Below are 25,052 nucleotides of genomic sequence, written 5' to 3'. Positions count from 1 at the left end.
GTGGGGTGAACGATTAGCAACAGTCTTCTCAGTCACAAGAACGGGGTGGGGGGAACCTCTATCCCGAGAGTAGGGAATCGGCCAGAGCTTGGCTATCAGGGTTGCAAGGCTATGGGAATGGTTCTCCGCGCTGCAGAGTACTATGTCGTATCAATAGATTGTGCTGCTCTCAGCCAAACAAGATCGAGTGCTTTTGTTGTAAGTAATATAAAGATAACAATGAAATCGACTGTTCATGATCAAAATATTGCAGCGCATTTTAATAGTTCTGGACAAGGAAACGCTAACTAAAGAAATGAAATCCCATAAACGGTTTAAAAGCTCTTTATCTAGTCATTGGCTAACAACCCCTTAAAATAAATAGATTAACTGGAAAATACACAGTTTGATGGAAAGCAAGGTGTGATTAAGTTTGAATTTAGAACTGTCAGAACGCGACCACTGATTTGCGAATACCTTGAAGAGTTTCTTTAATGACTAAAAAGCGGATTTGCGTGAGAGGCTATTAACAAAGATTTGGTTGGTGTAAAAAATCCACTTCCTAGCAGACGACCTAGAATAAAGAATAAAGAAGCAAATTACAAGTTGTATTTAGTTAAAGCATATTTTAAAACTTTATTGTTTGGTCGTTATTGAAAAACAATCTATAGAAAAGTTGTTTATAAGTCATTACAAATATTGATAAGTAAGAGATTATAAGAAGCGTTGTAATAGTAAAAGTGATTTGTGAAAACCAGGGATTGTTCTTGGCTATAAGGTTGCAAGCATTATAAACAGTTAAACTTTAAGAGGCGACCACCACTTGAGTGTTTTTATAGCGCAATGCGTTTCTAATCGTCAAAAACGCTAAAAATTCAGTACAGTGTGGTATATTGAACATAGACTTGTTTAACAGGGGTCAATCTAACTTTCTCTTCAACCCGGAAGTAAAAAAGCATAAAGTTCACTTAGTTATTGTAAACGATGTAAACCCAGGGGCGGATCCAGGAATTCCTGAAAGGGGGGAGGGGACGTTGTACACGCCATCGGCTTGGAGCTTCCAGTGGGGTCTAGATTTTTTCCTTTTCAACATCATTTCGAGCATTCCTGACACTTCAAAAACGTTAGAGAAGGCGTGACATAAAATCTAGAGTTTCCCGTTTATCAACTAGAAAACCATAAATATAATAATGGAGTCGCTAAACGTACGTTATCTTTTCCTAACTTAACAGTCAGCTCTATTTGTGGAAGTGAAACAAACCACGTATAAAACTGTTTCATTCTATTATTTTTATGGTGAGTCAAACAAATAACAAAAACATGCAGCTTAAAGGGAAGGGGAGCGGGGTTGCAACCCGCTCAACCTCTCCCTTGGATCCGCCTCTGAAACCATGTCTTTTGTTTATTACGTTTAACTTTATAGTTTAGTTTCTTCGATATTTACTGCATTGTAATCGTAAACCAGTTTTATATAGTTGCATATTATCGCAAAATGGAGTAAATATTATTACGGAGTGTTAAATCAACGCGATCAGAAAAACTAACCTAGTCATAGCACAGTCCCCATTTGCCACCCGTCTTGAAATCGTAAGTCGTGGAACACCACTTCTTCGCGTAGCCATCCATGGTACAGTCGTGATAGTGTTTGCCATTATAGACAAATGGAAATACGCAGCAATTTCCGGCAGAATTGCCGCCATGTGTGTCCACTCCGCTATCGCACTCCTCTAAGAAACAAAAAAGGAAATCAGTTGCAGTCAGTCACTGTAGTCAGCCAGCCAGCTAACCAGTTAGCCAGTCAGTCAGCGAGCTAGACAGCCAACTAGACACCAGCCAGTCAGTCAGGCAGTCATTCAGTCAGTCACTACAGTCAGTCAGTCAGTCAGTCAGTCATCAGTCAGGCAATCATTTAGTCAGTCACTGCAGTCAGTCAGTTAGGCAGTCAGGCAGGCAGGCAGGCAGGCATTCAGTCAGCCAACCAGTCAGCCAGTCAACCAGTCAGCCAGTCATTCAGTCAGTCAGTCAGTCAGTCAGTCAGTCATTCATTCATTCATTCATTCATTCATTCAGTCAGTCAGTCAGTCAGTCAGTCACTGCAGTCAGTCACTGCAGTCAGTCAGTCAGTCACTGCAGTCAGTCAGTCAGTCACTGCAGTCAGCCAAACGTTCGAGCGTAAAACACACAGTTCAAAAACTTGAAAATATCACTCAAGTTATATCTTGGGATATTCCCCAGTTTTGGCTGCGTCACGTGACGTGTTTAAACCAATCGCTCGCGAGAACAAATACTTGATAGATGATAATTAACAATTAGATTTTGAGCTCGAGATTTCTAAGAGGTGAGGAAACTGTCATGAAACTGTTAATGTCCTTCCTCTAGTCTTCTCAGGAATTTAATTATCTATTTGTCTAAGGAATTTAATTATCTATTTCTTTTTAAGAAAGCTTTTGACTTGTGGAAATAGTTTTAAAGTTTAGCATAGTTGTTGTAATAGTTTTAAAGTTTAGTGATTTCCATTTATTCATTTATTTTAACTTAATGTAAAGCGCTTTTGAGTATGTTTGTATAGTTCTAGCGCTATACAAGTCTATTATTATTATTATTATTATTATTATTATTATTAAACGTCGCCATTTCGTAAACGACTTCCAACCACTGCACCCTAAATAAACAATAACCTCCATTTGACGCGAAAATGTGCTAGGATATTTGTCCGCGGACATTATCTGTTCCGAGAAGCAAACCGTTTTGCGAGAGCGTAGCTCGAGGAAAACTGCGAGCTTTGAAGAACAGATAATGTTCGAGGACAAATATCCGAGCATATTTTCAAAGTCAAATGGAGGCTATTGTGTTTATTATCCCTCAAATATTTTTCGCTACACGCGCAGTTTTGAAAATTGAGGAATACTTCGGATATTCCCCAGTTTCAGCTGGGGAATATTCTGTCACGTGACGCATTTAGAACAATCGCGCGCGAGCGAAAAGATTTGATGGATTATAATTAACAATTAGACCTGTGGCCCGCAAGGGCTACGGGTCAATAGCCCATGAGGCGAAGCCGAATGGGTTATTGACCCGTGGCCCTTGAGGGCGAGGGTCTAATTGTTTTAGTATCACCCAACTAGTCGGACAGAAAAGACAATAACAAAGTTAGCAAATGCAAGTTGAAGAAATAGTTATTTGGGAATAAAACGAAAGAAAGCGTCACGCTCGATTGCGCCAATTTCGCTACTCGAGGACTATTACTAATAGTCCTCCAGTAGCGTAGCCAATCAAAATGCAGGATTTGCATTAGTCTACTAGTTGGGTGATACTAATGGCTGATAGTGCACGATCACTCAGCAAATCAGATTGCAGCATTTGCATAATATAAGTGTGCAAATAGAATTTACCAAAAACGGATATTATCTTACCAATCCAACACTTGTCACAGATCACAAAGTTGCCGTAGTCATGAATCTTGCACTTGGCAACGTTGTTTCTGAAATCGGATTCAGCCACTTGGTTTCCAGGGTTCAGATGCACTCGCAGGTAAAACGAACCGTGCGGAAAGTCAGTACAATCCACCCACTGGCAGTCAATCCTCCAGTTGTAAATATCGTAACAACCGGGAGAAATGCCCTGCCCTCCTTTAACAGAGCAGTTGAATCGCTTGTCAAATCCAGGATCACACTTGGTGTCCTCTAAACAGAAGCTGGCTTTGTGTCCCTTGGCAACCTTTTCCCCCTTGTCTTGGGCTAAGAATGGAAAAAAAGTAAAGAACTTTTCGACTCCTAAATCTTCAGCTAAATCGAAATCCAAATGGTTCATGAAGACTCAAGTCTTAAAAACTAGCTTAAAACATATTTTGTATACCACCTTCTTTTAACCTTCTTTTGACCAAGCGTGCTCGGAGCAAATAAATAAAAATCATAGAAATAATAGAGCTTGCTCGGAACAAATACCAAGAGAACATGTATAGACCTCGGACCTGGTTCGGTCCGTACTGGACCTCGGAACTCGGACCTCGGACCTGGTTCGTTCGATCCCCCAGCTCAGCTAATTCAATTTTGGCCCTCTGTCTGTCATGTTCCCTTTTAAGGACCATAGTCAACCACACTTTTGTTTTTGTTTACATGCGAGAGTTTGGCTATTATATTTTATTCGGAGCATGTCGAAACGAAGGAAATCACAAATGCACTGTAAAACTACTAAAAGTAATTAACATACTTTCAGTAACACAACTTACAGCAAAGCAATAAGATCTCGTTTCACGATACCATATCAATAATTTCGATGGCATTGAAAATGGAGGAGGTTGAATAGGGTCCTTTAAGGTAGTGTACGTTGCGTTATTGAGGGGAGGGGCTTAAAGGACGTACAATTCTGATTGAAGAGAGAGGCTAAATTGGACCACTGTTGTATTATGCAGTTGAAACTTACTGATGAGATCATAAGAAGAGAACGTCTCCATAGAATGATAGTGCTTGTGACATTTATGCCATTGCCAATTTGACTTGGGTATATTCGGTCTGAAGTCCGCCAGTCCTTCATTTTGAATTTTGACGCTAAACCTTAACAGTCGCCGCTGGTAATACCTTGCATCTCTGAAATTAAAGAGAAAGGTTTGAAGGAAGCTTAGCAAGTGTTTACAAAGATTCGAAGAAAAAAAACGAAACAAATTGTTGGGTCTCAGCAGAGGGGGTCTGAGTATCCCACGTCCCGTCCATTTTTGGCCTTAGTATCCCGTATCCCGTATCTCGTTAGTTGGAACAATTAACAATTGCAACAATTGCAACAATTAACAATTTTCACACTCGCTATCCAGGGAATGATATATTTGTTGAAATATTCCGTTAATTTTTTCCCAAAATATCCCGTATCTCGAGAACTTCTAAGAGGGTCTCACTGTTGGTGTCGGGTTTACATACCTTTAACGCTGTGGAATTCTGTCAACCGCCATCATTGGTCTTGTGGCGAGCAAAATATTAAGAAAGTTGGAAACTCCTCTTTCATAACCAAGATTGCAACGCAATTAAGATCAGTTACGTCATCTTAAGTACATTTGATGCCTTCAAGATGCATGTTTAGCAAGTTCTAGCCAATAAGTACAGATTAAAATATGAATTATTTCAATTCATAAATACTTCACATCAAGTACAGATTATATTTTCTCCACGTACGTAAATCAGGTTAAAAACCTCACCAAAGTCTTGACGTTCAAACTTCGAGATATAATTGGTTACTTTGATTTCTATTTAAAATAATTTCAAAATTTATTACATGACTGAGAAAAATACTTCCTTGTGATTGGTCGAGAGCAGGCAAATCTGAAGTCAATTTTGAATTAGCACTGCAGTGCAAATTAACGCGCGTGCTTAATTTTCTCAGTCATACAATAAGTCATATGATCACGATTAAATCGTTCCATGAGTAATACCTGATGAGGAAGTCTGCACTAGCTGAGAGACATTTCTCCTCTAAAGGACACCTAAGGTATTCCAACGGAATAAGCTGCATTTTCATGTCATCCCGGAGCAGTTCCACGTCAGGCACTATATCTGGTAGAGCTACGTACACCAACAAAGAAAACAACAAACAATCAAGGGAATGCAGTGAGCAGCCACCGTCACTCGGTCGCGCGATTGCTTCTTGGCTTATTCGGGTGCACCCAACAAAATTCAAACTAATAGCAACACGGAGACAGAAACTCACATTTAGCATCCGAAAATTACTGTATTTTGTTTCGGAAAGGTTTTAGTGCACACAGAACGATACGATTCCCCACCGGCTGACTTCGCAGTGAGACGTCTTGTTGGCTAACCTGTTGTTCTTTAGGGAAACTAAAACTGTTTACAACCTTGCCGATTCATAGCATTACAAATTCCGGCCGTTTAGACGACAGTGATAATTAAGGTGTAATAAATATAAAACAAGAAACTGAGAAGGTACAGGAGGCCCAAGATCTAACATGACCTAACATGAGAGTAGAGATGTTAGGGTTGCATCGTCACTATAGAAAATTTTCGCAAGAGTTCGACTCCCATGACTTAAATTAGATTGTTAAGATGTGTACCCATACTACATTTCTACGGCTCACCATCAACACAAATAACTCCCGCTAGGTCCTCTTTGCTGCACGTGGTGTTTTTCCAGTCGTCATGCTGACATCTGTAAATAGAGATCTCATCTACCCGGCATTTAACCCCAGACATGATCATTCCAAGAGCTGTTCCGCCAAACAGGTTGTTTTTGGTAACAGCCTGGCTGGCATAGCCGAGATTCAGCTGTCGACAAACTGTCATGGCTTCCTCTATGCCCCATCCATCAGCACAAACGGATCCCCATTTGCCGTCGTGGAAGACTTCCACCCGGCCCTCGAAAGGGCTTCCACCGCCATGGAGCCGAATCTGTTTAAAAATTGCATTTATATTTGAGCTCTTAAACGTCTCTCTTTGAATATCAATGAGGAACAACTCGAAGCTTCTATGATCATTTCGTTCTGTGAAAGTGCACCTAACCCCAAAAATTTTTTTCCGCTAAAACAAGTCCACTTGTTATTCGAAGCATTTTGGCGAAAAATTTTTTGAATTTGGTTGAATCCTCGATTTTCTATGCCCTTTCAAAGTCGCGCGTCAAGTGTTACACGACCGCGTTTCCGGGAGTCTGGGGCGGCGGTTGCTGATGACCACGGCACGAAAAATCGCCTTTACCGCGCGTCAAATGTGTTGTTAAAGGTTTTGTAAAGGTCGCCTTTGCACGCTTTTGACGATCTGTGACGCGAATCAAAGATCATCTGTGAATAAACCTTTACCACCAAATCAAAGGCGTGAAAGGCCGTTTTTACTCACCTTTGAACGCCTGTGTTTTTAGGGTTAAAGGTGATCCTTTGATACGCCTTTGCGCACTGTCAAAGGCGGGTCAAAAGTGTAATCAAATTTGTCTGCGATTCGAGTCAAAGGTTTGCTAAAGACGTGGTCGAAGATGCCTGTGACGTAGGCCAAAGGTTTGTCAAAGGTACTCTGCGCGTTCCGCGCTCGCGCGTCTCGCCCGAACTTCTCGCTCGCGCTCCTCTTTCGCGCTGCGCGACCGTTGATCACGTTTCGCGCGATTCACATCGTATACGCTTTTTTCTGCTTGCTACACTAGCTTTGTAGCTCCGCATACGAAAGATGCAATTAGATCCGTACTCTTGATTTATGTCTGACAAGTTTTGAAGAATATATCAGCTTTAATAAGGTTATTTTGTACCAAACTATTGACAAATGTTAACGGAAAAGCGGCCCGGAAAGATCATTGCGCCTAATTTTAAGAAAATAAATATGTTCAATTTCATCTCAGTTTCAATTTTTTTCCCCGTTTTTATCAAGAGTAAATACCTTCAAGTACCTTACATAAATGTTTTGGGTTTCAGGTTTCAAAAAGCCACGTTACAGGCTTGGTTTCAAACTACACGTAATGAGACTGATCATAAGGAAAACATTGTTCTGTCTATCGTGAAAACAACAGTCAACAAATCTTCCATGGTACAAAGTGCATTTATCTAACATTGAAGTACTATGGCTAAATTCTCAGTTCCTTAAATTTACTAGACCAGACTAGACAATAGGGAAGACAACCGCAAAATTTTGGGAAAGATATAGCAAACTTCGCACAAAAGTCAACTAGTGTATAAGCGTCCTTTCCAGATGGCACGTACAGTCCGTTGCATGGAACTCCTTATGTTTTGGCAGTTCTCCTTTTCTGCTTCTTGCACTTGCTCATTCTTGCATTATAAGTGGAATGGAACACAGTGTTTTCCACTTCTTTCTCATCAAAGTGGTTAAACTGCCTTGTTGGGGGTCAATGCCAACTAAATACCCATGATTTCTAGGGAAGACACATTTTGACAAAGTCTAAGGTGTTGACGAAATTAATCAATGCATCTTCACTGGATAAGTCCATCCTGTCGACCACTGCTTGTCCGCATTTGTCTAAACAGAAGCAAACAGACAAAAACGTTGGAAATGAATATTAAGGGTGAATCTTGGCATTCTATTCCTTAAAGTTTGCCTATAGTTTTTGCTAATATCACATTAATAAAACGTGACCAATCAGATCATTACTCCTCCTCCGAATAGTTTGTGCTTCTGTCAATAGTAGCCTTTTTTTTGTATTTCTCTCCACTCTACTCAGAGATTTGGTCACACAGGTATGTCATTAAGAGCCAGTTTAACAAGCTAATTTCACCAGCTGAACAAGGGTTATCCCCAGCTAGAATTTCATAAGAGAACAAAGACTTGGGGTCATTTTAAAAGTGTACAGCTTGGCACAAATAAACAAAAAGCCTAGAGCCAGTTTACCAGTCCATCTGTCTGCCTGTCTCTTAAAGACATCTTACAGACCTCTTACAACAAAGATCTTTTATGGTTGCAGAATAGCAATCTAAAAATCAACAAATCTGACATAAACTGTGACAAGAAATGAGGAATACACACACCTTTGGGAATATTGCTGTTCCTGTGTAATTTCCGCAGATCTCTTCATGTTCAGTAGTGTAATCTTTTTCCTTATTTTCATTGTAGATCATATGTGAAAAGGACCATATAAACATATCAAAATAATTGCACATTTGATTAGTAAACAGTTAGCAACTACTTGTACACTTTTTTCCACTGAAAAAAATTCCTGAAATTAAATAATTTAACATGAGACATGCCTGCATGGAATCGCATGGCTCATTCATTGAAACAAAAATCCAGTCCAAGATGATAAATACAACCACTATGATTCCCAGTGCAGCCGCATCTCATAGAGAGAAATGGCTATTATCCAGTCAAATTTGCCAACAAAATTTTCAATTGAGTAAACGCAAATAAATGTCTTTGTCAATTTACTTTTACTAAGTTATTATCAAATCCTCTACGCCTTAAATTCTCTACTGATCCCATCAATAGTTATGAATTAACCATATTATTAATTTTGCTTGGAAAAATTTGGTTTGGAAACCTGATGGCCAAACCAAAACAGTCGATATTGCAGACAACCACTCAAAATTTAGATTCAAAACTCAGCTTTTACCAGTCAAAAACCAACATTTCCTGAGACTGGTTTGCAACATTCTGCAACTTTGATTCATTTACCAAAAAGATTCCCACCCCTTGCATGTTTTCAATAACATTTTAATTACTTAATTTTCATCCAGGTGAGCCAGTTGATGTATTTGTCCCTTAAGAAAGACAACATTTCCTTACTTTGCCCTTAAATGAACCAAAAAGAAACAACTTTTTTTTTCACAGAGTGAGACTGTAATAAAAATGATCAATTAAAATAACATTAATAAGCTATAGCCAGGTTTTCAAAATCTATTTATATCCTTTCTTTACTGGAAAAAGATATTAAAAGTTGTGACTGAAGAAATTATAAGATGGTCTATGCTACAACTTATAGAAATAACAAATGAATATTCCAGCCTTTTACTTACCAAAATGTTCTGATGTTTGCACACTTTGGAGCATTGCATGATTTAACTGCATCTGAGTTGACTATGAGCTACAGAGTTGTATATTGTATCCTCTCCCAGAATTTATTCTGTTAATTTCTTCAGTTCTTCTAGAGTGGCTAGCTGAAGGATAAAAACAACATTCATAAGCAAATTTCCACTAGTCACATATTTATTGGCATTTAATTGTCTACTGCTCAAAAGACCAAGACATGAAACTCTAAAACTACTGGTATTGTCCAGAGAGGTCGCATAATAATATTATTATGGGGTCAGCTTTTTAACTTGCTACTAATGGCAAGTTTGATTTTTTATCAAACATTGTAACAATTTCACCTACTAACAGATAAGCTGGATTATGTGTACTAAAGGCATCCATGGTCGAGTGTCAATTGATACCCTTGATCGATCCTCTAAATCGACTCTCTATCAACACCCGATCGATACTCAATCAACACTCCATTGACACCTCGGTTGACACTCAATCTACATTTCTATTACTCAGTTTTGCAAATGTCACAGGGTAGGTGCATTTGATCACCTGGTATGACACCATTCTTAGCCCAGGAGACAGTTCAAAATGTCAAATGCCTGGCAGGTTCGGGGTGGGGCGGGGGGGGATGGTTGGGCAGGAGATAGTGGAGTTCCAAATGACTGATCCATAAGCCTGATACAACAAATATCAAAACATATTTTTACTACAATTGCTACTGATCTCGCTATCTCAGTGGTCAAAATTTGTTGTGGACTCACTCAGCTGCGCTTCGTGAGTCCACAACACTTTGACCACTGTGATGGTGCGTATCATTGTCGATAAGAGTACAGACCACACTAAACCACATGCAATTTGTTAAATTCAACCCAGTGAAGTCATTTATCAACATTAATGAACAAACATCATCATAATTTCAACTGTGGCAACAAACAGAGCTTTTTTTCAATAGAATGGTAACTAGAGACAAAAGCAGAAACTTATCCATAGATTAAATTTTCAGAGTCAACAACTCTTTTAATGGTATAATGAATATGATAATTAAGTCAGGTCGTGATGGATTGTCATGCATGGCTGACTGAGTTTTTCCTTCAATGCAAATTTCCTTTATATTTACATGAGCTTTCTTTCAAGGGAATTGTTTAAGCTCAGAAATTACCAGAGGCATTGTGCACAACCATTTATACGTAAATAGAGTTAAGTTTAAGCTTAATTATTAAGTTACGTTTATTTCAAGCACTGATCATGCTAAAATCTATGCTATGACAGACACTTCAATTTAATGCACAAGACTTGACTGAGTGAGAAAAAAAAAAAAATCTTTGTCAACGTTTGTAAATAAGTATATGTGAATTGAAAATAAAGTTTGGTCTTTCTTAACGAAGAGCTTTGCCGATCAACTGTGATTCAGTCAAGTGCAATTAACCTTCGACCAAATTGTTTTCACTGCCGAGGATCTGCCCTGCCATAAATATACACAATTCACAGCTCTTTATGTAGCCATTGCTGCGTTTAATTTACTTTTTAAACTCCGTTATTCTCTGAACATTGAAAACAAATGAACGAAATTTAGAGACTTACCTTTTCCTGGTCCAAAACACAACGAAAATTTCACCAAAGCCGCCATAATGAAGCCACATGAAGAAAAATGTCTGCTTTCCTCACAGCCGACTTCGTTGACCTTTATTCCGATTGGCCAGAAAAATGCGGGAAGCCGCTGGCAGCCGCGTTTTCCCGCTGTTTTCGAGTTGTTTCCTTGTGCCACCTCCAGGTCAAGTGAAAACTTTTTTATTAAAAAAATACACATTGACAAAAAAGCAAGCTTTCATTTTATGGTTAAAACAGCAAAAAATACGAAAACGCAGGTTATTAGGGGGTTAAAAGCGGAGTCGCAAGATATGGCCATATTTGACCTCGCCTTTGACATGACATGACGTAGGATCAAAGTTGTACAAAGCCATGCCGCCTTTGAACGCCTTTGACATAAGAGATCAAAGGTATGCAAAGCCGTGGTGTCTTTGAACGCCTTTAACGCGCGTCAAAACTGTAGTCAAAGTTATTGACATGTTTGACCTCGCCTTTGGCAGGGATCAAATGTATGGCAAATCCATAAGATATTTGATTCCCCCTTTTACGTGGGTCAAAGGTGGAGTCAAAGTTAAGATCAAATTTGCCCTCCTCTTTGTCATGGATCAAATGTATCGGCAAAGCCATGACATTTTTGACACACATTTGACGCGCGTCAAAGTTTGGATCAAAGCTATGATCATATTTGACTTCGACTTTGATCAGGATCAAATTTAGAGTAAATCCAATTTTTCGTGCCGTGGACGTCTACCCAGGAACCAAACACAATAGCGCCTCAGTCAGCTCTCTGTATTTGCTCGAGAAAATGGAAAACAAAACTAATCGTTCCAAAATATTTTGGACCTAAAACGTCCAAGTTTTGTTTCAGAATCATTTCTTTTACGTCACTGGAGTCAGAGTTAGGTTTCGATTCGGAAGACACCGAAATAAACTTCGATCGAGCACGTTCGACAACTGTGAACTCACCGCTTAGAGCTTTGAGAGCAATTTGCAATATTTCAAGCGACGACGGGGAAGACTTCTTTGCGAATCATGCGTTGCCTCAATGGCCAAAAAATTTCGCACTGTGCCACCCTCAGAGAAATACTTCCTTCCTAAACAGACTTGCAACAGCCAAGGGCGGCAAATGTCTTTACTGAAATCAATCGATAACTACTGCAATCTGTTATTTGTGGGAAGGAAGGAGCCAGCCAGCTCACCTAGAAAACTACACTGTGACAGATCATAAAAGAAAAAAGATCTATTACTGTTCCACACTTACAAGGTTGATAAAAGAAAATTAACTGTATTCACCAGAATCGTTTCCTTAATTTCACTCAGTAAAAATCAAAACGCAGACAAAAAGAGCGCAAAGATAAAGCCCTTTTCATCGAGTACATATCATTTAGAAAGAAATTTAGTTCTTCAGTTTCAGGATTCTACTACACGCTTGAGAATATGTGTACCTCGTGACCTTGAAGTTGCGGTGTGTGACATTTAACGCCAGCGTCTTCATAATGGTTGCAGTTTGTTCTGTACCAGCCGCGGTGATAGCAGTGAATGATATTCTTCTCGTTTCCTTTGCAGCGAACCTCGTCCAGCAGGACCTGGTAAACAACACACCGCGCCGTGCTTAAAAAGCCCTCGCCTTTACATTACCTAAAGTTAGCCCTTACATATAAGATACAAATGCTAACACCATTTCAATAAATTTCAACCAGCGCATGTTAGTTTTGGCTCCTATAAGTGATACAATTTAACTCGATTATAACTGAGTATTCTAACGCTAAAATAAAATTGCTTGGTTTCTCTTTTACGGCATTTGGATCAGAGATTTTTGGCTTCGTTTTAAAACTTGCTGCGCCAATTTTTAATGTTAATATGATCGACACAGCAAAAGTCGAGAACCTGAGCCCAACCATTTTCATGCCCCTACATTCCATTAACCCTTTCTACTCTCCAAGACCGTAACTCACCATCCGCAAAATAATTGCTAGACAAATGAGCGATTAACTATTGAACGCTCTAGAGTCCATCTACAACTAGGTGAGTATGTAGCCATTCCCATTCCCATTGTCTAGATCAAACGATGGCAGTTTCAAGCAGACTTTCATGTGCCTAACTCAAATAACGCAACTGACCCAGTTTGTGGTATGCAATCGCTTCACAAACAGTAGACAATCGAAGTATTAACCGGTACTGTGCCTGATAACAATAAAAACATCCTTCTTGCCATTGAGATAATCATAGCCGTGGTCATGATTTTAACCAAGCCCACTTCCGAGTTACCTTAAGCCTCTCTATCAAAGCGAGGCCTGGTCCACAGCCATTCATATGAAAATGAGTTTAATTTGCACGTGGATGAAATCTCATTTTCATATGAAAGGATGGGCACCAAGACTCGCTTTGGGAAAGACGCTAAAGGTAATTCGGAAATGGCCTATTAATGTTACTTACCTTTCCAACGCCTTTGCCGAAATACGCAGCCCTTGTTGCTCCTGCCGCTGTCCCAAATCCCATGGACCTGCAGACAACATTTGCTTCTCTCAGAGTCCAGTGATCGTCGCATATTGTGCCCCAAGAGTCATGAAATTTTATTTCCACGCGCCCCTCTGACATCTGAGCTCCACTGCGAAGACGTATCTCCAAAGGCTTGAAAAAAATTCACCAAAAATTTAGTGATAGGCGTTGAAGATGAACTCTTCTGTATTTTTAAATCGTCGTTGAACAAAGAAAAGAGTAAATTTGTAGGGCATTTCCTCTGAGACCTTTCAATTGGCCCGTATATTATTCAAAACAAACAAAACTATTAATGAACTTAACGTCTACGAATACCAAGATTTGATGGCGGAAAGAGAGAAAAGATATCTTCCAAAATGATGAAGTCGCTGCGTACCCGCCGGCTCAGAGGGCTGTTACCGGGATACTTTCCAGCAGTTCAAATTAAATCTCTTCACTCCATCTCCTATATATTCCAGAAAGCTTATTTACTTCTGTCCTTTCCATTGGAAATCGTAATATACCAAAGTTGCTAAGTTGTTAAGTTGCTTGGGGAGAATGGTGCCATTCGTCGAACTCGGATGACACCCGGATGACACCCGGATAACACTTGCTCACGTATTTACATAGTACAAAGCTTGTACTCCTATGTAAATGGTAGCGAGTGACCGATCTAAACTGACCTTATCGCTCCTTTTTGGAACGCATTTGATCCTGAGAGCCTGTCCACCCTTGCACTCACTAACGCCCAACGCGGAATGGTCACATGACACGATCGATGACTCCCATCCTTCACACGTCACATGGTCCAGCCAATAGACGGGCTCCACATCCTGAACTTCCACTGCATAAGACTCAGCGTCATTCGGGAATCCAAGCTGACCGCACAACACGTAAGTGTTCGCCCTTCTCCACTTTGAAGGACAAATGTAACCCCACTTTCCCTCATGCTCCACTTGAACGATACCTTCAGATATGTAGTCGTCGACAACCGGGCCTAATAATCTCACTTTCATCTTCAAAAGCTGCAATGCAAACTAAAGATTAGTGGAGTAAAGCAAGCAGTCAACTGTTGTTGTTGCGTACATCCAGCACCATGTAGTACAGACGAAGTTTCGACTGTTAGTCGTGGCTAAGGCACGGCCAAACAACGCTTGTTCAGCTCTTTCATTCCGTTCTGAAATATAAATTCTCTCTACTTGTTGCCAAACATTCGTTTAATGTAAGTTTTGAGAATTCGGTGAAATATCGTGACAATATTTCCTCGTTGATGGTTTTTCTCATTCTCATCAGTCACAAGTTACCGATGTTATGAAGATAACTAAACGTCGATCAGCTTGATCAGAAGTTGAAAAGGGTTAGAACCTGGAACGCAGTGACCAACTGGAATTTGGTTTATAGTCAAGCTAAAGTTGCATCTAATAGTAAGGTATGTATTGACTCTCGATTCTTTGGAAACAAGTAACTATAAATGAGGGCAGGAGCCATAATCGGGGACGGAGATCGTAAGCGCGCGCCATTTCTAGTATTGGGGTTGTCCCCATGATATGGAACAAATTGCGCCATCGCCTGCGGCACACGCACGTACATGCTGCGAGGATTTTTGCGGATGTCGCGCGGGGGAAATGGCGTCCGAAATTCCCGAAATTTTTCATGTTTTTCAGTTGGCCCACAACCCAACGCGTTTACGTCTGTAGGAATTTTGCTTAAGTATTTTCGTCGTAAGCTGCTCCAGTTTGAGTGAAGTAAGACAGTGTCGAATTTAGGTATGTTCCGCTGTAAGCTTATATGTATCGCTGACCAAGTTGTGTTCCGACGGATGCTTCTTTTACATGAGCTGTACTTTACTCCACTTTAAATTTCACATATGTTGAAGATTAACAGCTTTTCCATTACACAGCAAAAAACTAGCTGGATATATTTAGATATAGCAGAGCTTCAGGACTTCATAGTTTCCGAGCTCCTTTTGCCACACGCTTGCGAGGAATTTGCCAGTCTATCGCGACCGAAAAGTAAACAAAATAATTGCTAGTTTGAGTTTCGCTTGAATTGTAAGCAACGCTTGATGTTTCATCAAGGCCCAATAACTTTACGTCCATAGATACTGCTCAGTTTTATTCGTGTAAAAATCCAGTAAATTCTCGGTTGTCGATGAATGAGAGCGCCCGCCGATGCGTGTTTTGTACAGTCAGTAAACAAGACAAATTGTACTTCCGCCGCACTTTCGTGTGAAAGCATACATCGAACTCAAACAATAACTCTATAGTTTTTAAATATGTTTAAGATTGATAAATGTTTGAGAACATCTTAAAGTGCCTATGAAGTAAAAAATAATTCCTGCTTATTTGAAAGGCTTTTCAAAGTAAAGAAGAATGGCATTTTCCTTTTTGGAATATCTTTTTTTGTTTTAGAGATACTCACGTTTTTGTATCATGCAAATGAGGAAAGATGGTTCCTCTAAAACAGCACAACACTCAATCGAGAATAACTCTAGAAATATTAAAGCAGTGTTCTCCAAACTTGGCACCAGAAATGTACATCACAAAAGAAACAGAATGACACCTACTATGTTGTTGCCATGGCAACACTCTTGGCTCCAGTCTCGTTCTGTGAAAAACCAAACATCCCCATTTGCAATCTTTTAAAGTGGGAAAGAGAGTATTGCTCGGAACACACATGGTTCCCATATTGTCTTAACTCTCCCCATTAGATTGGTCGGAGTGGATGATCCCTGTTTAAGATAAAATCTGGGAATTTTAGTCTTAATTAAAACAGAACTAGCGGTGTAACTGTTGTCATGGCAATGGCACGACGTCTGCTCGAGTGTTGAGCTGTTTTAGTGGAGCCACCTATGATGTCATCACTTTCCTTACAAAAACGTAAATATCTCTAAAACGAAAAAAGATATTCCAAAAACAAAAATGCCATTCTTCTTTACTTTGAAAAGCCTTTCAAATAAGCATCAATTATTTTTTACTTCATAGGCACTTTAAAAGCTAAGCTGAAAATATGTGAATAAAGCAGCAATAATCAGCAAAGTTACGATGACGCTTCCTTTAATCAACTTCGAATAACGATTTCGATTTTGTTGATCGAGTTACCAAAACTCGTTGTCTATTTTCATTTTCGCTGTGTAAAACTTCACTATGCTTATGTTGAAGAAACACACATGATGTTAGTAGCCTTTTTTGCGTTCGTGAAATTTGTTGAAGCATCTCAGCACAAAAGATAACGAAGAAATCTTTGTCAAGATTTGTTGACAACTGAAAACACCGACTCGGACTTGAAAGTGCTCGAGCTGCACTATGCAAATGAGCTAATTGTACGCGTCAGACTTTCCTTTCAAAAACTTTTGCAAACTCACCAAACAAGCAGAAACAATAAGAAACCATCAAAACAGGTTTTGGTTATGATTAACCATTGTCTGAGAAACTCACAAATTAACTCGATACCAGAGTAGAGAGTTTTCTTGCTATATTCTTAAGTCAGAACAAGCTCAAAAACTTATGCGTAAGCTTACAACTAGCGCGAGCAGATCTTATTATTCATTCCCAGCGCGAGATTGAAGTCTTGTTTTCGACCCTGGAAAACCCACCTTTTCAGTTAGCTCAGAGCATAAAACTACATGTAAGCACCCTGGTTCGTATTCGCTGCCTTATTCCCTGCCATCGCTGTGAAAAATACGCCAGATGATCTCTCAAGGTCTCTCAACTCTCACCATTTGATCACGCAGCGTGACAGCATCCACGCGAGAGCCCCCGACATGTGCGTGGATCCGCGCGGATATATGACGTCAGGACGGCGCAATTTGTTCTAAAAATAGAAAAATTGTCCCATGTCATAGATGCGCGCGAATCCCGAGACTTACGGTCTCCGTCTCCGATTATGGCTCCTGATGAGGGTAGTTAAAATCTCGCTCTTTGGGGAGCGAAATATTATCATTAGTCGTTTTCTGGACTGTTACTTCAATAGTGAGCATCTTTTCAATAAGACTCGACTTGGTGACTATTCATTGGTAACCAGGTGACCATTACTGTTGCAGTTTATATAAATTTCCAACCATACCTTGCCATAGGTCGAAGTGTTAATTCGACAAAATAAACTTGGATTGAATTGGAAACCTGGAGGAACAGGTAATCAATGAAAGCTTAGCTTTGCACGTGAAAAGATCACTACTTATTCAACAAAACGCTTAGTTCCTTTCTAGTGCAAAACAACAAACACAACCACTGCAAACCATTACCCTATTACTTATGTTTGACATTCTAGCGTGACCAGATAGTCGCGTGACACAAAAGGCCCATCACCTCATCCTTAGGTTTCGCGGGCTCAGGCTTGGTTATCTTATCTTTTAAATGCAGCTTGCAGACAACTCCAGCTTGGTTGAATTCACGGCAGTTGTGTCGTCCCCATTCCCTGTGTGAGCACAGCGCGATAGATCTCTCATCTCCAGTACATTTGACGTCATCCAACCAGAAGTCGTTAGTTCCGGGACCGAACGCTCCTGCCCTTTAAGAGCACAACAATAACAAAGTACTTAAGTTGTGTAGCACGTCACTGTCTGTTAACAAGTACTAACTGTTTAGAGACACGAGGTCCTCCTGATCTGGCAACTCGTCTCTTGCCCAGTTTAGGTAGCCAGGGATATGCGTGCTCGGGTATGCGTGGGCGATATGGCAATTTCGTGCGTTTCTTGGTCAGTTTTTCCGTCAGTAAATAAACTCGAATAAGGCTTATGACCAGGAATTCGTTTACTGATTTCGACTACGATTTTGCTCAAAAGAACAAACAAATAGGTTGTTTCTTAAGACAATAGACCATTTTACAGTTGTCTGCTCAGTGAGGCTGCAGGTGACCTTGGTTTGATAAAGACCTCACTGCTGTGTGTGTAAATCAAGTTGTTCTTATGCTAACTAACTGGCATTTAAATGAGAAAAGCAAAGGGGTCTGTATCAAAGTAAGGTCACCTCTAGCCTCGCTTGCATTCACATGCCTGTTCCTGCAATCGTTTACGCATATTCTTTAAACTAATATTGCACTCGGCAGATCAAAATCCTCTCGCTCGCCTAGATACGTCTCCACGCCTAAGCTTTACTGACTATCCTTATACCAGGAGTCATCCAGGGTTAGGAATCCAGTAACTTCGGGTTGGCAATTGTGTTGGAGTTAGAATTGGACTTCGAGTCGAGCCTCAGTCCTATCGAAAAGGCATGATAGTAGTTTTATTCTTCGTAAGTAACAAAAATAAAGCACATGATTAAGTTATTCTTGCCTCTTCTAATACTTAACTGGCGTTAATTCAACCAGGAAGAAGATATTTTTTTCAGAATAACACAACTGTTATGCTACCTGGTTACAAGTGGTGAGAGGGTTGTTGACCGAGAACGACCCAGTTTTGGCGCCAAATTTAAAGAGGGGCAAAAATTATTTTACATTTTTCTTTTTTTTAACGACCTGATATGGTTTCGGTATCCAGTGCAGAGGAAAGTGACCCGAGCTCAATCAGGACCACAAAGTTTTCCCGCTTGCTGAATGCTGATTGGCTCAGTACTATGAAGTTCCATCCCCGCCAAAAGTCAAAGTTGATCACAACATTCAACTTGACAGTCTAACAATTAACTTGGCAAACATCAACATCATATTTCACTCCTCAACTTTGTACTTTGTATCACAATCATTGAAACTTTAAACATCAACTTTCAAAGTGACAGTTCAACGTTCAACTTTATCCATCAACATTCATGTTAACATGTCAACAATGATCTTGACACTTGGGCTGTCAGCAAAAGATGAAGTTTGAATCTCCAAGTCGAATGTTGAGTCACCAAAGGCGCACCAATCCCGCCAAAATTCAACTTGGGAATTCGACTTTCAAGTTGATAATTCAACATGAATTGTTATGTGTCAATATCCGTGTTTAGCAATGAACATTGCTATTGCTGATGACGCAAATATGTTCACCATGATGTAATGTTCTCTCTCTTCCTCCCTCGAGAAAGTACCCTGGTTGCGATTGGTCACGTGTCTAAGTATGCCAATCAAAGCCACACAGAGGGTGGGTCCTCAACTTAAATTTAGTCAACACTGTCTAGGGAGGTAAATGTTTGCGCTGCTATACAGACGTTGTTTATTTTGAAAGTGAAGCAAGTTGTTTGTCAGAGATCCTCCCTGACCAATGCTTCGTCGCTATGATCTGAGCTTCTATGAGTATGAGATGCTAATTGAGAGGGAACTTTGCTTATTTTTCAGTGCTTTTTTAAAAACCGTCAACAACCTGCTTCGGATCAGTTTAATCAGTTTTTCACAGCAAAAGAATTAAGTAACCGTCAAATTATCGACGGGATGCATTCAGCTAAATGAGAAGCTAGTTTCTTGGCCGAAAATTGGACTTACCGCTAAAAACAGTTTTAAAACGAAAGCCATTGGATTTTGCGAACGCGCGACCGATGTCGCTGTTGTCAAGTTCTTCATAAAATTTCTCACAACAAGAGAACCGAATGACCGTCAAACTGTCGATTGGATAAATTCAATCAAATTCAAAGCTAGTCTCTTGGCCATACACTGGAAATATCAAACTCTACACGAAGGCATCAACGTCTCCGTTGTGATTTTTTCGATCGAAAAATATAAGCTGCTTAATCAAGTTATTGGTGTTCAGCACTCAGTCGTTAATGCTGTTGATGTCAAGTTCTTCGTAATTTGTTTTCGCCGCAAGAGAATGGAATGACCGCCAAACTGTCGATGGGAGTAATTCAATGAAATTCAAAACTACCTTTGTGGGCGAACAAACAACGTATTTAACTCTAAGCGAATGAGTAAATACCTACGTTGTGATTTTGCCGAATGAAAAATGAAATGAAATTCACCGCGCGGTTCATTTATTGTTGTGGTCGTCATTTCCAAGTTCTTTGTCAATTATTTTCACCACCACAAATTCCAAAGACCGTCCAGCTATCGATGGGAAAATTCAGCCAAATGCAGGGCTAACCTTTAAGCCGAACTTTGATGCATTGAACCCCAATATCGAATGTGTCAATGCCTTCGTTGTGAGTTCGGCCGAGGTTACAAATTCCACTCCATACTGGGCTCAGGAGGTGAGCTCAGTGGAGACAAATTTTAACTGTCCTGCCCCTTCCTCCAATCATTTTTCTGGAATCTGGAAAAATCTAGCAGACACGTGACCAGCCACAACCAGGGTACTTTCTCAAGGGAGGAAGAGAGAGAACATTACGTCATGGTGAACATATTTGCGTCATCAGCAATAGCAATGCTCATTGCTAAACACGGATATTGACACATAACAATTCATGTTGAATTATCAACTTGAAAGTCGAATTCTCAAGTTGAATTTTGGCGGGATTGGTGCGCCTTTGGTGACTCAACATTCGACTTGGAGATTCAAACTTCATCTTTTGCTGACAGCCCAAGTGTCAAGATCATTGTTGACATGTTAACATGAATGTTGATGGATAAAGTTGAACGTTGAACTGTCACTTTGAAAGTTGATGTTTAAAGTTTCAATGATTGTGATACAAAGTACAAAGTTGAGGAGTGAAATATGATGTTGATGTTTGCCAAGTTAATTGTTAGACTGTCAAGTTGAATGTTGTGATCAACTCTGATTTTTGGCGGGGATGGAACTCCATACAGTACGAGCTGTTTGTGAGGATCTACCATTTCCCTCTCGCGCTTTCATTCGCGTCACGCTCTACCGACTAACAAAAAAAAAAAATCAACAACAACCGAGGACTACTCGTGGTCTTAAATAAAAAGGTCGAAAGACTTCATAAATCGAAATCTAACTCGAACTCAATTTCCAACTCTATAATTTATAATTCCCACCCGGGGTGATGGACAAGGCTTTTAAATTGTGGCTAGAAATTGGGAGTGGGGTTGGCAGCCTAGAACAAAGTTGGCGCACCCGCAAAAATGTTGACTGTAAGCAACAATAACAGTCATTGTTTCTTAAATACACACTCGGAAGTTTAAATTAATAGTTTGATCATTTTCAATTGTTTCACGAAATTCTCCAAACAGCACGATGAAAGAAGAATTGGTCCTTCCACTTTCTTGTGGACCATCAAATTAAGCCTTTGACCGAGACCGGAAAGCGCTCGAGAAACGCCTTTGACACCCAAAGCCTACGAGCAGCTGGTTTCTCCTACTATCGGCGTTAGCAACTGCCCGCAGGGTGCTAAAGGCCAGACATGTGCTTAAGCTATTTTGTCTTTGTTTTGGGGCTAAAATAAAAATGACCTTCAATATACAATGTTTCCTACCAAACCAGTTCTGTACCCCATTAAGGCCAGAAGGAGTCCTTTACTCAGCGTGATGGACGTCTGGTCGTCACGTAAAATAACTTTATTGCATAACAATATAACTTGACGTTTCGTTACCCGAAAGAACAATTGAAAAACAAATTGGAGGTTTATAGGATGTAAGTTTGGAAAAAAATGGACACGAACTGTTTTTACTCTTGGTAAAAGCTTACTATTGAAATCCGAGTCGTATAGTCTTGCTTTTAATAATGAAAATTTTTTCACCTTATGAAGCTGTGAACAGCAAATGTGAAGCATTGGTAGATTTGCGCTCGGCTCCTTGCAGAATTCCCTTTTGCTTTAACCTCCTAAATTAATACTGGTTTTTACTTAAACTACAGGCTAGAAATATCGAGTCAGATAAACAAGCCTAAAAGTTTTTCAAGTGTTATGTAGCAACCGAGTTATACTTACCCTTTGGTGTAGCGCAACATGTCTGGAAATCCGAGCATTCGACACACAACTTTCGCCGCTTTCTTGTCCCATCCGTGATCACAAACTGCTTTCCATTCTCCGTTGTGTTCCACTTCAACTCTGCCTTCATGACGATGTTTGCCTCCTCTCAGACGTATTCCAGTAAATCCGCTGACGACGCCGGCTAACAGCAGAACCAGAAGAACGCGACATAAAAACGCCATGTTGAGCTCACTACAACACGACAGAATACAAATGACTGGCGGGTTGACAAGTGTGTTATTTTACGTCTAAGTGAAGTGAAGACAAAGCGATAATCAAGGAAGTTTCAAGAGCTTCGACCTACGAAGTGAAAACGGAGTTTGGGGTCGCAGTGTTGCACAGCGAAAGAAAAACCCTAAGAAAGGTTTCTCTTTGCTGGCTCTAATCGTGACAGATCACCGTCGTGCCCCAAAATGAAATCAGATACACGTCTCTCCTCAGGAGGTACTCCGAGATCAGCTGAGCGCAAAAAATAACATATTAACAGCGTGAACACAGCCCTATTGCTCTAAATCTCCAGTCATCGAGATAACAGACAGTCTTTAGATAAGCACAGTTAAACAGTTAAGTCGCTGTTTTTCAAGATCTTTCAAGGCAGTCGTGCAATTCGTCAGTCGTTGTGAAGCAACTTGCCTGAGAAAACTGCGCAGAATATTTACTCATTGCGATCATTGTACGATCTGGAACTAATTTATTTGGTTTATTTACTTTGTGAAATGCAAAGGATAGACGGAATTCCAGGGTAAGACAACGACACGAACAGGTCATGAAAATCCACTTTACAGGTCGCAAAACCCCACTTTATTCGATGTCGAAAGCTTTGAGTCAAAATGGTTTGTAGCGGTTTGTCCAAATCCCCAAATCCAAGGACGTTTTTCATTCTTAATAGACCCGAGTAATATTCTGCGGTGACAGAACAATTGAAATGCAATTACGCAAAGGTCGCTAAGGGTCCGGACGCACTGGACTGACAAAATTTGCTTGGCCCTTCCAAAAATCTCGACAAAATTTGTCTCTGCCAAATTTTTAATTTGTCAAGCGTGGGCGCACTGAATTACAGCAAAATATTTGTTAACCACAAGTGTCAATCACAATCACCGCTCTTCCTCTGGCTCAAACGAGCTTGCTTCTTTGAACCTTTGCCCCTTTTTCTGCTCTCGTCTGCTCTTGAATCCTCAGCTTGGCTGCTTTCAATTTGATTACATGTAGTCGTGAAACTTGCACTTGTACTTGTACTCGGCTGACTCGGGTGGACACACGGATGTACAAATTGAGCAGAGCTTGGTCCTGGAGATGCAGCTGGAACGTTAACGTAGACTTGGGAACCGTAATAGTTGTACTGTGCGAACGGATCGTCATGGAGCATACCGAGGTACGAATCTTCCATGTTTATCGTTTGATTGCCGCGCAAATATAAATTTAATTTTGGCGGGCTTCGGAGTGAAATACTCCGACTAAAAATAGAGATCAAATTTTCTTAATTGACATTTTCCTTCAAATCATGACGTGTAAATTGACAAATCTGTCAGATTTCACGCCTGACAAAAATTTGTCCTGCTCCGAGGCACGACGACGGCGTCTTTGAAGTTTGGTAAGCCTTGACAAAATTTAGTAGATCTAAAAATCACCGGACGCACTTGTCTCAGGGAATTGATGACAGATTTTTTCGCAAAATAAACAAAAATTTGCCCAGTGCGTCCAGGCCCTAACCTGGTATCCCGAACTAGTGCTGACTAGGCAATGATTCGTGCAAGTTATGTAGCTTCGGAAGGCCAAGCTTAAGGAAGACTACCGGGAAAACGGGGGGTTGTGAAAAGTTATTCATGAGCATTGACTGCCGCGCGCGGATTATGAGACCTCCTGCCTGCTAAGGCTATTTTTGTCGAAAAAACCAGGTGTTGGATAATTTAATTTTCGCGTGATCATGAAATGTAAATTATGTGGCAGTTATAAGAAAGAGACCAGCAGAGCAAAGCTCTTTCAAATCGAGCATAGGTTAAAGGCTAAAACAAACAGTAAATAGCTGGGAACATAAAGAATTGGAAGAGAACTGGGATGTGGAGAATGTCCTCTGAGCTTCGGTTCGGCTCAAGAGAGCGATGAATGCCCTGGCGGCAGTATAATGTTCAGTCCATGTCTTGTACCTGTCTCATTTACCGTGATCTCGCTTGCAAGATGATCAAAATGCGCCTTAATGATTAAAATACCGCGATTCAGGACATGCGACTGACAAACGTTTTCATCTACTGTTCGGATAACGAGAACACCGAGAAAGTTAGGCAGCAAACATATTCTGTAGTACGTTCCTATTTATTCAAAAAGGTTATCTCAAGGCGAATGGCTTTCAGTGAAAATTTGGATAATCACTAACCTTGTTTATCTTGAGGTTAATCAGGAGATTTTATTTTCAGTCCATAACGAGCTCTCTGTCTTCGTTAACCACTAATGACAGACTTGAGAGAATATAAACCAACCTATTTCATTCCAAAAACAACAAAAAAAAATTACCTTACTGAAGTGTCTGTCTTCGCTTCCGGTGAGCGTGCCGTCAGTCAATTTTCATCGTTCAAAATACTCATCTAGAGCGTTTCATGTAGAAGATCAGATAAACTGGTTTTGTGACGACTGATCTTCTTTGCCGCCGGCCAATTATTTTTAAGACGTATTTGTTGTAAATTATGTTCTCCCTTGCCAACCGTAAGCGTTTACCACTATTTTCCCCAAATTCATATCGATGATGCGGACCGCATTGGAAACAGATATTTTCCCGGGAAAATTGAAT

At 40.2% G+C, this 25,052-nt stretch overlaps 1 protein-coding gene across 2 annotated transcripts; it reads right to left on the bottom strand.

Annotated features, from left to right (window-relative positions):
* Positions 1-241: 241 nt before the first annotated feature.
* On the bottom strand, positions 242-24,941 carry LOC145478161 (lysyl oxidase homolog 3A-like). Of its 2 annotated transcripts, none has more exons than XM_081456089.1 (12): positions 24,779-24,941; positions 22,229-22,462; positions 17,804-18,005; positions 14,180-14,521; positions 13,455-13,649; positions 12,464-12,604; positions 6,059-6,368; positions 5,399-5,528; positions 4,402-4,565; positions 3,393-3,716; positions 1,525-1,706; positions 242-553 (listed from the first exon to the last, which is right to left on the bottom strand). In XM_081456089.1, exons 2-11 carry the CDS (start codon positions 22,450-22,452, stop codon positions 1,525-1,527), a joined length of 2,214 nt encoding a protein of 737 aa, XP_081312215.1. In that variant the 5' UTR covers positions 22,453-22,462; positions 24,779-24,941; the 3' UTR covers positions 242-553. The 2 variants fall into 2 exon arrangements, with proteins under 2 accessions (XP_081312215.1, XP_081312214.1); XM_081456088.1 differs by lacking the exon at positions 24,779-24,941 and adding an exon at positions 22,575-22,716.
* Between the last annotated feature and the right edge of the window lie 111 nt (positions 24,942-25,052).

This window comes from Orbicella franksi, chromosome 2 (genome assembly GCF_964199315.1).
Source record: "Orbicella franksi chromosome 2, jaOrbFran1.1, whole genome shotgun sequence".
NCBI lineage: Eukaryota > Metazoa > Cnidaria > Anthozoa > Scleractinia > Merulinidae > Orbicella > Orbicella franksi.
This window is presented reverse-complemented; position numbering and strand designations above follow the sequence as displayed.

What these genes read in the sequence shown, in the direction of transcription:
- LOC145478161 (XM_081456089.1), bottom strand. Translation starts at nt 22,452, where the DNA reads ATGGCGTTTTTATGTCGCGTTCTTCTGGTTCTGCTGTTAGCCGGCGTC. An exon ending in ATGTTGCGCTACACCAAAGG is followed by an intron (nt 18,006 to 22,228) that starts GTAAGTATAACT and finishes GTGCTCTTAAAG; the next exon opens with GGCAGGAGCGTTCGGTCCCG. An exon ending in CTGTGACAAGTGTTGGATTG is followed by an intron (nt 1,707 to 3,392) that starts GTAAGATAATAT and finishes TTTGTTTCTTAG; the next exon opens with AGGAGTGCGATAGCGGAGTG.